Source organism: Trematomus bernacchii, unplaced genomic scaffold (assembly GCF_902827165.1).
Source record: "Trematomus bernacchii unplaced genomic scaffold, fTreBer1.1, whole genome shotgun sequence".
In the NCBI taxonomy this organism is placed as follows: Eukaryota; Metazoa; Chordata; class Actinopteri; order Perciformes; family Nototheniidae; genus Trematomus; species Trematomus bernacchii.
Window position 1 is genome coordinate 10771456 of NW_022987973.1, and position 14032 is coordinate 10785487.

General features: G+C 40.3%; 1 protein-coding gene across 1 annotated transcript in view; it reads right to left on the bottom strand.

Annotated features, from left to right (window-relative positions):
• Positions 1-241: 241 nt before the first annotated feature.
• The window catches only part of mettl15 (methyltransferase like 15), a 43594-nt gene continuing 29803 nt past the window's right edge, over positions 242-14032 (bottom strand). Inside the window, exons 5-6 of the mRNA XM_034116989.1 lie at positions 12329-12507; positions 242-1777 (exon numbers count right to left, since the gene is read on the bottom strand). Of these exons, the coding sequence (XP_033972880.1) occupies positions 1353-1777; positions 12329-12507 (604 nt within the window). The 3' untranslated portion in view covers positions 242-1352. The remainder of the gene's footprint in view (positions 1778-12328; positions 12508-14032) is intronic.

Below are 14032 nucleotides of genomic sequence, written 5' to 3' on the forward strand. Positions count from 1 at the left end.
ACGAATGAAGGTGAGAGAATGCTCAGAAACAACCAACCAGCTCATTCAGCACCACTTCTGACACTTGCGTCATTCAGTATTTAGTGGCATTACTGATTCATACGGTACAGTAGAGGTTTCACTTGAGCGAATCATCAAGGGAGGTTCAGGGAAAATACAGACGTCAATGAGAAAAGGTGTTTCTTTTTTTATATGTTGAGATATATAGCTGCAATAAACGCCTTATACTCTGTCAGCAATCCAAGAAAAGTTTATTTATTTAAATGGCAAACAGAAAGCTTTAATTCATACAGGATCCTAACAGTGAGGATCAAACCATAGTGTTGCAATGATGCGGGGTAAAATGTCCAACATTTTATGTATTATAAAATGTTGGACATTTTACCCCGCATCATCAAAAGGCAAACAAAAAGATTAAATACTTTCACTCTGGTAAAAAAAACTGTTAACATCAATTTTTAACCAGCTTTCACACAATGTGTGGTTTTCAGTCGAGTTTCGAGCTAAAGGAAGGTGAGAGAAAGATGGACCAGCGCAATTGGAGTTTGGAAGTGGCAACCTAAAGTTTTTTCTTCTCGAAGCAAAACTTTAAGTACATACTTTATATTATATTAAACTGTAGACATTATCATCCCTTCTAATTAATAATCTATCTTCATTTATTTTATTATTGGAAGTTCACTTCTTGACCTTAATTAATCTTAGATCAAAGGTCAATTTATTAGCTTTCACAGCTCTCAATCACATGTTACAGTATTCATAGAGTGAATGGATTGGTGTCGTTGTGTGAGCTAAATGTGGAACAATGCTATATTACTGTACATGACCAAAGTTTCCAGATGACACCTTAACCAGCTCCAAGCACTTATTGAAGACAGTGAGATGAAAGTGAAACCACCTACCCCAATTTGGAAAGTCCAGTTTACTAAGCACACACGTTTTTGTCACTGCTCACCTCTATAGACACATGGTCCCACCAATTATTTCTTTCACCTGCCAATATAAAATAAAAATCTGGGCTCAAACCCCGGGTCATATTGTATGTCAGAATCATTCTCTCTCTTATCCACAGTTCATCCATCACTATGCAGGGCCTTAACCAACAATTGTTGGTGATGGCATACAACCCTCAATGGCTTTCCACCACTTTAATTGTGATAGTTGAAACAGAAAAAATCCAAAATGTGCAGTCAAGACAAAAAGAAGGCAGCAGACAGATATAGTTGCATTTGCACCCTTTGCTTAACCTCCTTACGTGTCAATTGTTAAAACAAAATCTCTATCTGTATAAAAGCTTAAAAATGTGATGAAAAGAGAAAGAATTTCAATTCCCTCATATTTAAAAAAAATTGTTAACGTCTGAGTGCTGCCCTAAGTTTGGCAGAGCGTCCTCGAGGATTCTCATTTACATTGTCCCTTTCTGGGGTAATGACTTTTCTCCGCAGAGGAAGCCAGTAAACCTCTCCACTTTCTCTGTTTACATCTACCAGTTTTTGCTTCCCACTGCCTTGCTTCCTCGGGCTGAAGTGATCTAGATTGGACAAGTCTTCTCCCTGGAGGTAACGTTTAACCAGTCTGTCTTCTAGTGAGTGAAAAGTGATCACGCAGAGACGTCCTCCAGGTGCCAGTACCGACCGGGCAGCACTCAGTCCTGCGTGAAGTTCGTTCAGCTCATCATTCACAAAGATACGCAGAGCCTGGAAAGTCTTAGTGGCTATGTGTGCAGACCGTTGGAGTCGGTCTTTACGGGCGTAAAGGACAGCTGGAGGAAACGACCCTAGAGACAAAGAGATGGTAAAAGTGAGTGGATCTTGTAAACAGAATACATTTTGTTAAGAAACGTTTACAAGTGTAACAGTTGTAACTAGAGAATGCAATTCCTGAATAAATTGCTAGTGGGAATGCTTTATGCTGAAAAGCTGATGCTAAACTGCTATGCTGAAATGTAATGTGTAAGAAGAAAGTGAAGAATTTAGATTGAAATGATACATGAACACTGGGGGCTTGAATGTGTGATGAGAGAAGAAAATAAAGTAAAAAGGCTTGGAAAAGCAGCAGAATATTTGAACTGCAAACTTTTGAACTAACTTGATGGCGAATGATCTGTCGCCATGCCAACGGCATTTGATGACATCCCATAATACGCTTAGATGCGTTGATGGCTGCATCGTTACCAAACCTGTGAAGTTTTGGGCCGTTTGGAGCATTTTCACTGAAGTTATGAGAAAACCGTGTTTCATGGTGAGCATTGTGTTGCCATGGCAACGGCAATTGAAGAAATCTCAAAACTGTCCCGTAGATGTCTTCAAGGCTGGACTGTTAGCACACATGTGAAGTTTGAGCAATTTTTGAACATTTTCATAGGAGTTATAGCGACATCGTCTTTTATGGCGAGGGATGCGTTTCCATGGAAACGGCATATGATAACACCCCATAATTGACGTAGAGCTGTTGAGGGCTGGACCGTTAACCATTATCTGAAGTCTGGTGCTGTTTTTACCCTTTTCATAGGCGTTACGACAACATCGTGTTTTATGGCGAGGGATGCGTTTCCAAGGAAACGGCATATGGTGAGATGTCAGATTTGACGTAGAGCTCTTGAGGCATGGAGAGGTGATATACAGGTGAAGATCGTGGGACGACCGGACCGTGTCCATTGGAGCCATCGTGTTTTATGGCGAGGGATGCGTTTCCATGGCAACAGCCTATGGTGAGACCTCAGATTTGGCGTAAAGCTGTTGAGGCATGGACCGGTGATATACAAGCGAAGTTTGGGGGACGATCGGACCATGTCCATTGGAGTTACAGCGACATCGTGTTTTATGGCGAGGGATGCGTTTCCATGGAAACGGCATATGATGACACCCCATAATTGACGTAGAGCTGTTGAGGGCAGGACCATTAACCATTATCTGAAGTCTGCTGCTCTGAGCATGTCAGTTGGAGTTATGACATCATCGTGTTCCATGACACAGGTGTTTATATTTGAGCTAACGACGTGTCCAGAGATCAAAGGTTTCCATGGTGATGTGCAGTAATCAGTGAGAGGAGAGCATTTTCATTGTTCTGAATGAGAGATAAACCTCTTACATGTGAACGTTTTGTTGAAGAACCGTAACAGATATCGGTGAAATTTCAAAGCGTGAAGCATGTCAAGGAACTTGAGCATCTGAAGTGTACTTTTTGTGTACTTTCGGGTTATTAATGTGGCCTTTTTGGCAGATTAACTACAGTCGTGCGGCTGCTGTGGTGGGGAAAGATGAGGCTGAACTTACAATGGGGTTTAATGGAGACATGTTGAAAGTTGTTGTCACTTCATGCCCTCAAGAGGCATTTTGTTTAATTCTTTTGCTTAATTCTTTTTTATTTTTCAAACTACGAGATGTTTTCCTACGTTTCTCATGAAAAATGATGTCTCAGGCATGTAGGGTTTGGGAATTATGGCAGGTTTAAAAGAAAATATGAAGGCAAAATTAAATCTGTCCTCCACTCTAGCTGTGACATCACACACTCTAAAATCTGAAGAAGGCCTCTTAACCAAGGTCTGAACAATGTTTAATATCTCTAAAAGTACGAATCAGATTTAAAAGTTGTGTTACACGAATAATGTCAGAAAGATGTGCAACATTTTAAAGTTGGAATGAGGTTTCTGAGTGAAAGTATGAAGGAGCAGTTAGCAGTTGAAGTTGCATGAAGATTGTTCAAGTCTGAAGAGTTTCTCAATTGACTTCCATGTTAGAAATTTGATGAATTATGGGATGTATCTCTGGAATTATGAAAGTTATGAATAAGAAAGGTAATAGCCATCGATTCCCGACCGAGCTGAACGTTTTGATGTTTGAACTGAGTTTCTGCGATGTGGAATGTGGGAGAAGAAGAGGTGCAAAATAACCCGGCGGAATAATAAAGAATTTCGTGCGTAGCATAACAGATAGTTGGAATGCTGTATCAGCATTCCCACTAAAATATGCAGTGGTGTTTAGTGTTAAATATTTCTTTATCATTTAGTATAATCACACAAATTCTGTGTTTTGTATTTAATAATTCTGTGTTCTTTATTTATTAAACGTTCAATACCTGACTAGGTATAGAATCAGTGGGCGGAACCTCCAGAATTTAGTCAATGTACTCAGGAGATTTTCTTTTTGTGGGGACAACCCCCTTCATATTGTGTCCCCTCACGTTTCCTCTTCCCTTTTTGTAAATGTTCTACGTGAGAGGAGTCAGTGTGAGGGATAGCAAATGTAATACTGATTTGTTGTATATTGTCAGTGAATAAACGGAGATCGCCTCGACTGTATGCTGGCTTGGGTCTCATCCATCAACAACATCAACACATTACATTACATGTTACTTGTTAGACGCTTTTATCCAAAGCGACTTACATACTCAATACTGTGGACAATCACCACAGGAGCAATTTGGGGTGAAGTGTCTTGCCCAGGGACACAACGACATGCTGACTGCAGTGGGGTTTGAACCTGTGACCACCTGATCCGAAAACCAACACACAACCCACTGCACCACAACGCAGACACCGCTTATAGGCACCGGTTACACAAGAAACAACAAATACAGTATGCAGTTCAAATGCAGTGACACCCATGTGAGTTTGGCAAAAGACAGATTTTGGAGGGGCAGGAGAGATCATCTGAAGGAGGAGTGAATAAGCCCATCTGTGTCAAACTTTAACAACCCTCTATGAACACAGTGGGGGACTGCCACACCACTTAACAGCTACCACACTACCAATCCACACCTGAAGTCCTGTGACTCTGAAGGCTCATGTGAACTAATGATTCATATAGGACCTCAACAACCCACAGGTGTTATCAGTATGCGATTAACATTAAAAAAGTTTAGATGTCTTAGGCGTTGTGCACACGGGAACGTTTGCGTTTATGCACAGTATGCGTATTCAAAAAAGTCTTCCGCTCACATGCATTCGTTTCATTTAACGTGTCTGTTCAAACGAGACCGCTGGAAACGCTGTAGTACATATGCCGGGACTGTCAGAGGCGCTGTAACTTCCGCCACAAAATACACCAAAAGCAACGAAGAAGACTCCGTAGCAGCCCCGCAGCAATGTTGCCATGGCTACCCTTCTGTTTATGCCCCGCGATGGATTTAGCAACATGTAGTTCATGTAATTCTCCATGTCCACTTGTTGCTGATGGTTGTGGTAGAGGAGCTGTAGATTTTGCACTAATATCTGTAGCATGGTCAGTAGCAGTAGCACTAGCAGTAGCTACTGACAGGAGGAAGTGTGTGTGGCGATTGCTGGTATTCAGCGGGATATAGTAATTTCCTCAGCATGTAAATATATGGATAAATGCAACGGGGAAGTTAACTGAAAGAAACCGAATCTGTGGATATTGCATTGACCGACCAAGAAGCACGTCTCCGTGGAGAGGACGCGCTCAGAAAGAGAGATATTCTCTACAAACACCGGGTGAGATCGCTCCTCTGGGACACGCCGGTCCTCGTGTTTCCTTTTTTTGTGTGGATTATAAACATTTCTCTTTTTGCCGCCGACGGGCGCAGGAGCAATGAACAATAATGGCCTGGATTAGGCAGTAAAGACAATTTTGGTGTATCGCAGAGCGGACTGTTTAATTTTGTTTGTGTTGTTTGGCTGGAAAATTGTCAATATAATGGATCAATGCATGAAATCTGACTCTGTTTATTTTGTTTAAGGAGTATATTGGGCGTTAACAATTCTGGTTTGCCTTTTATAATATTATTTAATTCAAGAACCCCTTGTGCGTTTAATTAACACAGCTATTTTTGATAGTTGATCGTTACAGATGCTACAGCAGTGAGCAGGAGAGGTGGGGAGAGGAAATATTCGTATAGAGGTGATTACACGGACTCGGTTGACCCCCCAGAGCGTTTCGTTTGCAAATCTATCCACCTTGGGACCCGTTATCGTTTGTGGGGTCCGTTTCTATCGGCCTCGTGTAAATAATAGGGCTATACGCACGCGAAACTATGCAGATACAAGCAGTTTTGTCCTCGTGTAAACGGCGCCTTAGATGTCCACCAGTCTTGAGAATAAAAGAAGCCTCTTAAATGAATGCAACTGAGTACTGGACGGTATTTAGTGGCAGAGGTCCTTCACCTAATCATCTCTAATGATACTATACAGTAAGTATAAACTTATTGTAGCTGAACACAAGAGAGAGGAACACCTCGGCACTTAATAAAATGTATTAGTTATATGTTATGATGTATGTACAGTAACCTATACCTTTGTATGAACTCAATTAAGTATTATTAATTCGTTATATTATTAAAGCAAGTAATTTAATCAAGTTACAAAAAAGTGATGAGTAAATTTATCAAGATGTACCACAGAAACATGGATAATTGAAACATAGATACAAGCGAAGCTGTGAGCAGTGAAGAGAGAGCTCCAGCAGGATTGATCAGCAGGTCCATCAGAGGATCTGTGAGTAGCAGATGGAGGGTGGAGATGGTGTTGATATGGCTGATGTATCACTAAATACCGAGGTAAATGCAGCCAAATGCCTCTAATGATCCATCAGTCAACTCAACGCCAAGTTTAGGATATATGTTACTGAGCACAAAATGACTAAATCACAACGTCATGATTTCTGTTTAAACATGCCAAAATATTGAGTTTTTTTGTAGTTATTACTGTCTAGCTGATGCACTAAATCTTTATTTTTGTAAAATAAAGGTTGAAACGTTTTTCTGTTGAACAACCTGCACCTGCCTTTTTGAAAGGCAGATAACTTTTCATGCAGAACTTTTCATATCCCCTCATTTTTTGAGCACACTTCCTTTAAAATGCATGTGCAATCCAGGAAAAGGCATTGCTAACTGCAGACACGTAGAAAGAAACTGCGCTTACAGGCTTGTGCACTTGTTTGCTAAAAAAACATGCAGGGTATAGAATGCATCAGAATTCAAACCCAAAAAGGTCCAAAAATGTAGACAATATGTTGGGGTCAAAACGCTAACTGAAAATCTATTAAATACAATTTAAAAAAACATTAACTGTCAATACAACTGAACAGTTTATTTCCACTTTGAGCAGCTCATAATAAAGAGAAATTAGACACTTAGACCTAAAGAAAACCGCAATAAATAGAGACGTGAGTGATGTGGCATTTCTCTCCTCCTGCACTAAACAGCCTAAGGTGTGACTCACACTGCAATCGATACAATGCCTGCACAGCAAGGCCCAGCCCTGGCCTCACCAAGCCATGCGCTCTCTCTAATTCATCTTTCAAAGGTCCTACAGACAGATCCATGGAGACACAAAGAGATTAAGGCCCCGCTCACACGGGACCGTTTGCGTTTATGCACAGTATGCGTATTCAAAAAAGTCTTCCGTTCACATGCATTTGTTTCATTTAACGTGTCTGTTTAAACGAGGCCGCTGGAAACGCTGTAGTACATATGCTGGGACTGTAAGTGGCGCTGTAACTTCCGCCAAAATACACCAAAAGCCGCGAAGAAGAGCAGCCTGGAGCAGCCCCGCAGCAATGTTGCCATGGCTACCCTTCTGTTTAAGCCCTGAAACTGAAACTGAAAGAAACTGAAAGAAACCGAATCTGTTGTTGCTGATGGTTGTGGTAGAGGAGCTGTATATTTTTGCACTAATATCTGTAGCATGGTCAGTAGCAGTAGCACTAGCAGTAGCTACTGACAGGAGGAAGTCAGTGTGTGTGGCGATTGCTGGTATTCAGCGGGATATAGTCATTTCCTCAGCATATGGATAAATGCAACGGGGAAGTTAACTGAAAGAAACCAAGAAGCACGTCTCTGTGGATATTGCATCGAGAGGACGGCTCAGAAAGAGAGATATTCTCTACAAACACCGGGTGAGATGCACCTTTGTCAATATAATGGATCAATGCATGAAATCTGACTCTGTTTATTTTGTTTAAGGAGTATATTGGGCGTTAACAATTCTGGTTTGCCTTTTATAATATTATTTCATTCAAGAACCCCTTGTGCGTTTAATTAACACAGCTATTTTTGATGGTTGCTACAGCAGTGAGCAGGAGAGGTGCTATTTTTTTTTTTTTTTTCGCTATTTTTTCAGGAAATATTCGTATAGAGGTGATTACACGGACTCGGTTGACCCCCCAGAGCGTTTCGTTTGCAAATCTATCCACCTTGGGACCCGTTATCGTTTGTGGGGTCAGTTTCTATCGGCCTCGTGTAAATAATAGGGCTATACGCACGCGAAACTATGCAGATACAAGCAGTTTTCTCCTCGTGTAAACGGCGCCTTAGATATGTACATAAAGGGGAGTTAAGAAGGAAACACAACACTGTGAATGTGAAAGGCACAGTATTTAGAATACAGCTCTTGCTGACCCTTTTGTTTTATGTCTCATCTTAATTAGCTATATTTGATGTTTAGGGCTATCAACAACAAAAGAAGGAGCACAACTACATTCCACAGTAAGATATTTGGACAACAACAGTGTTTGGTGCTTTGGTGTTCCTGGCCCAAACAAAAAGCAGGAGTTTGATCACACAAACAGAGCAGGTTGAACAGGAAAACATTGACAAAACTGGGGTGGAACAACATATAACATGATGTTATTGCTCAAGTTGAAATGTTTCAATTTGTGAGGCAAACATCAACTGAAACACTGCCGAGAAAGAAGTAGCATCACTAACAAACGGGAATGTATCAAAACTAAGTGCTTTGTCACACTATAAAGTTGCACACTGTCATTTATTTACACGTGGTGCTGATGCTTCATGATGCAGTAACGGCTTGCAGGGGTAGCTGCTACAGCTGGGGTTAATCTGGGAAAATGCCATTTGACAGGGAGCAGCCTATGCTAGCGTTAGCCAGCCAGCCCTCTAAGCTTGCTAATATACAATTAGCAAGCTTACTGGTTGTTAATTGTATAATCATTTAAAGTGGACCTATCATGCTATATTTAAATCATATATTGTAGGGCCATACTTATATAAGGTATATTTATACGTTTCTGTTTTCAAAATACCAAACAGATCATGCATTTTAGCCATGCCTCATTTCGCTCTATGTGCTGTTTGCCGTCTACGGGGCTGATTTTGTGAGACCACGCCCCCCTGCAGGAGAAGGGAGCCGTGTTCTGATCAAGTCAAGAGGGGGAGAAAAAAAGATCTCCGTCCTCCGTGTTTTATTATATTGTTATAGGCCTATAGAGTCGTTATTCATTTGTTTTAAAGCTCAATAAATAACAAAGAAGACCTTTGACCGGCACTTTTCTAATTTTGTCCGGAAGATTTAAACTTTAACGGACATCTTGACCGGCGAAAGAAACTGAAACTGAAACTCTGCCGCACGGTCCCCTCGTTCCTTGGAAGAGGCGGAGAGGTGGGTGTTTGTCATCTGCTGGTGGACTAACCGGAGAGAATTACAGTGCTTGCCTCGACGGGGAGGGATTGCATTGAATTAAAGCAGCGGGAGCAAACGCTTGCCTCGGGGAGGGAGAAAAAAAGCCACAGCGGAGAATAAACAGAAGGGTAACCATGGTAACTATGGGCGGGAAGTCTTCTTCGCTGCTTTTGTGGCAGACTACAGCGCCACTTACAGGCCTGGCATATGTACTACAGCGTCTCCAGCGCTTTCGAGAGGCAATGGCCGGCCGTGGCCCAACCCCACATTCCCCTGATAGGTGGAGAGTTGGCCCAATAGCCGTAGCGCCACTTTACTGACGTCATTGAAGTGTTCAAATCTGGATCAGTTTTTATCAGATCCGTTGCAGCCCCTTTTTTAGAGATTTGGGTATGGAGGAAAATAGAGAGGGTTGTGTTTTCTGACACTTGGTGAGTTCCCTGGAACACCGGGGACACATATTCATGTGTAAAAGACGTACAAAAGTGCATTTTGCATGATAGGTCCCCTTTAACAATTCCAAAGCTAATTTGATAGCCTCCTCCATTTTGGACTTTACATCTTTTTCCATTCAACAATGCAAGTTTTGGTTTAGAAAAAGATGGAAGATAGAAACTATAGAAGAAGAAAGAGATGAACCTTTATTAATCCCTGAGGAAATTATTTGTTTCAGTTTGTAAAGAAGTTCACCAAGCCAAATATGCCATTGTCACACAAAGTCACAGAATATCAAACTACAGATCACCTAATATAAGCTTATTGCAGAGATATTGGTATATAATGCAACTTAACCCATGTAACAACATTCATCACACATCCACACAAAATGGATGGTTTGTGGATATTTGTGGAACTCTGCAACTGGTTGAGTCAATGCATTTTATAGTGGCAGTGAAAGCTGACGTGCTAATGTTGAATTCATTTAAGTAGACCACCAAACGTGTTTTACTGTTGTTGCTCTGGGTCGAAATGAACGTTAAATAGCTTGTGTGTGTGTGTCTCTAAATAAATGCATCCATGTCCTCCCCTCTGGCCACACACACACACAGTTTAGTACAGGGTGATTAGGCCATTTATTGGGTTGTTTTGTTGAATGCATTTGACTGTAATGTAGCTAAATGAAGCTCACTTGACTCTTGCTGTCAGCGTTCAGCAAAGTAAACACACTTTTATTTTAGTTGCATGTGGGGTAGAATTCTGCTTTGCTTTCTGTTTCAGGGTTTAAAGCACTTTGCACAACAACACCACTACGCACTGCTGTGGCTATTTGTAGACCCTTTCTAATCACATCTGTAAAGCATCCGGCAGTGATATCTCACTCATAGTTAAATGTCAGGAAAGATTGAAGATGATTTACTGAAAGAGTCTTTACTAAGTGACTCACAGGTAAGGATAACATCAAAACACCATTGAAGATAAAATAATTCACTTTATAAATATGATACACATTCATCCACCACCCTAACCTTCACACCCTTTCCTCTAGCCGTACAACACAAACGTTGCACTGCAATAAACATTGGCACTAAACGAAACGTCACATACGGCAGGATTGTCCAATAACAATGAACTTTGGGGCACTGGGTTGGTGTTTACAACAGCTGACAACAAATATACATAAATCCCAACTGGAGACAGAACTGAAAAAAAGATTGTGGATTTTCTTGGATTGTGTGAGGATTTTTAAGATCTCCAGAAAGAGATGATGTAGTTGATATTGTATCAAAAAATAATTGTACAAAGTGCTGCAAAACACTTACACAATCAGTGAAACAGGCCAACAACATAAACAAATAAGGTTTAATTATTAGGCTCACTCTCTAAATCTCCTAATCTCAAGCATATCTACGTTTACCTTTCTTCACTTACAGATTGCACCAGAAAACCATGTGTCTTGTTGAAGTCTAGTATCAGTTTTAACCAGTTCTTGACAGGGAAATAGGCCTATGTATGGTTTTCCATGCATCTGTAAACAAGTAAATTGCTCTGCAATTAAATTCTAATAATGAATCAAATAACAAATCCACCTGTTGGATGCTGATACAAGCTATTTTAGGTTCAAATAAACATTATTTGCTGCAGTATTTGTTATTTTCATTTACAAAATTCAATATGAAATGTTTTCTATATAATGATGGCTTACTGGTAACCTTAACTGTAAAAAGTACAGTAGGAGAAATGTGACCAAAAGACCTTTCTTTTCTGATGTCTCAATGCCACCAGGCCCCCAAGTGGCTTCCTCCAATCCTCCAATTTTCCATGTGACTTAAATGTCTTTCTGCCAGCATCGCTGTCACAATTGTTCATAGATCCCTCTGGAAATGTCTTAAATCAAAACCTCTTGGATTGTTTCAAATAAACATTGCTAGTGACTCGCTTTGCTCTTCAAAAAGATCAAGCAGCTGCTCTTACTCACACCTGTTTTCCCAGGGTGACACTGACGCACATACTGCTCCGTGCAATAAGTACTGAAGCGACATCTCACTCGTTCAGCAGCTTGAATGTGGAGGCATACTGCTATAAAAAACAATCATTGAAGACAAACAATGTTATCCTTTCTTAATGCACGAGTGTGTCATGTGTGTGAGCATACGTGGGGGTTTGCCTTTGTGTCAGGTGTGTGTGCATATTTGTGAGTCGAGAAATAGTGGAAAAGAAGGGAACAAAAACAAAGCAAAGAACAATGGGGAAGAAGAGAGGGATTGGTTTCTGTGTGTGAGATATTGTTTGTTTTCAAGGCCTTAGCCACATTCTGTCTCGGCTGTGGCTTTGTCTTAGCTCTGTCAAAGGAAGGTGGGGAAGAAAGGCACCAAAAACAGAGGCAGAAGAGAAGATGACGACTGAGGTCACAGTCCTCGTAATTTGGAGACAGCCTTACTAACTTCACTTGTGTTTTATTTTCTCATCGCAGCCTCCAGAATGCTGAGGATAATTAATCAGGATTGTGTCTACCTGCCACCACGCTGGCCAGCTGCTGTGTCCGGGTGATGGGGTTGACTCGGCGTGCCTCAACAATAGCTGAAGCTATTTTCCTGGCTTGTCTTTCTTCCCCATATGCAGTGAGGATGGATGCGAGAGCCTGTTGATCTAAGGTATTCACAACGTCAGCAGCGCAGGGCATGTCGGGGTACCTACGCACAAAGAGAAGCCCAATTAAGCTGCTTGACGTCACGTCCTTGCTGACAGCGGCGAATTCTGACAACTCTGAGATACAGCTGAAAACATTTATGGCTGACAGTTATGAATAGAATGATTGTGAGGGGATGAAAAGAGAGATGCAGCCTGTGCAATAGCTTTTAATGAGGTTATCTTAGCTGGTAGATCTGCACATTACGCTGACCTTGTGAAGTGATTCATATATATTTATGAGAAACATTCAATAAACTAAACATTTTCATAAAAATATAATTACACATATATGTCTATCAATATACCTGCATAAATATGTACATATACACTGTATATGTATCTATACATTACATACATACATACATACATACATACATACATACATACATACATACATACATACATACAGTATGATAAATCAACCTTCGACAATAATTTAAATAAAAATGAAATTTAGGATTAGGATTATTGGAATATGCGTATAAAGCCTGGCGAAACTATCCGTTTCAAAATTAAAGTGTATTGAACCATTGAATTGCTACGCACTATGACAAAAACCCAATCATACTTGTTCATAATCATTAAAGATTATATTTTCAGTGCTGCGGTCTGCTGGGGGGGCAGCATCAGAGCCGGTGACACCTGCAGGATCAATAAACTGATCAGGAAAGCTGGGTCAGTCATCGGCATCAAGCTGGAACCCTTTGAAGCTGTGGTGGAGAGGAGGACACTGAACAGGCTGTTGTCCATCATGGATAACCCCACCCATCCTCTCCACCTACAGCTGGACAGTCAACGGAGCTCCTTCTCCAACAGACTGCTGCAGCTCCCCTGTCTCAAGGACAGATACTGGAAAACATTCCTGCCCACTGCAATAACACTGTACAACAAATCACCTCTGGCTGGAAGAGAACTCTCTGCTCCATAGTTTCTCTAGAAATAAAACCACCTTGTACATTTTACTCACACATAATCTGTTTCATATTTAATACTCCATAATTCCATATATTTTGAATATATATATATTTGTATATTTGTATATATATATATATATATATATAATATCTGTATGTATATTTTCTATTTTGTATTTTGACATGTATATTTTATATTTTATTTTATATTTTATTTTATTTTATTTCTATTCTTGTATATTTTGTTTTATTGTAAAATGCCTTTTATGCTGCTGTAACAAAAACAATTTCCCAATTTGGGATCAATAAAGTACGATCTATCTATCTATCTAAAGAAGGAAGGAAAAGATTGTGGTCATGGTTAAGGATATTTACGAGAAACTTCTGTCAAACGGAAAATGGAAAGCCTATCGTTTAATCAAAATTAATAGTTTTGTCATTTTAATATTCATATTATTTATTTTGCTTTTCACATATTACATTTTATTGAAAAATGTAGTGGACATTTTTGCAACGTCCCTTTTTTATAAGCTGCTTTACTGACATTACTGCTCGAATTACTGCTGACGCATTTTCAAGCCACCATTAATTCAGATTTTCCGGCAGAACCCAA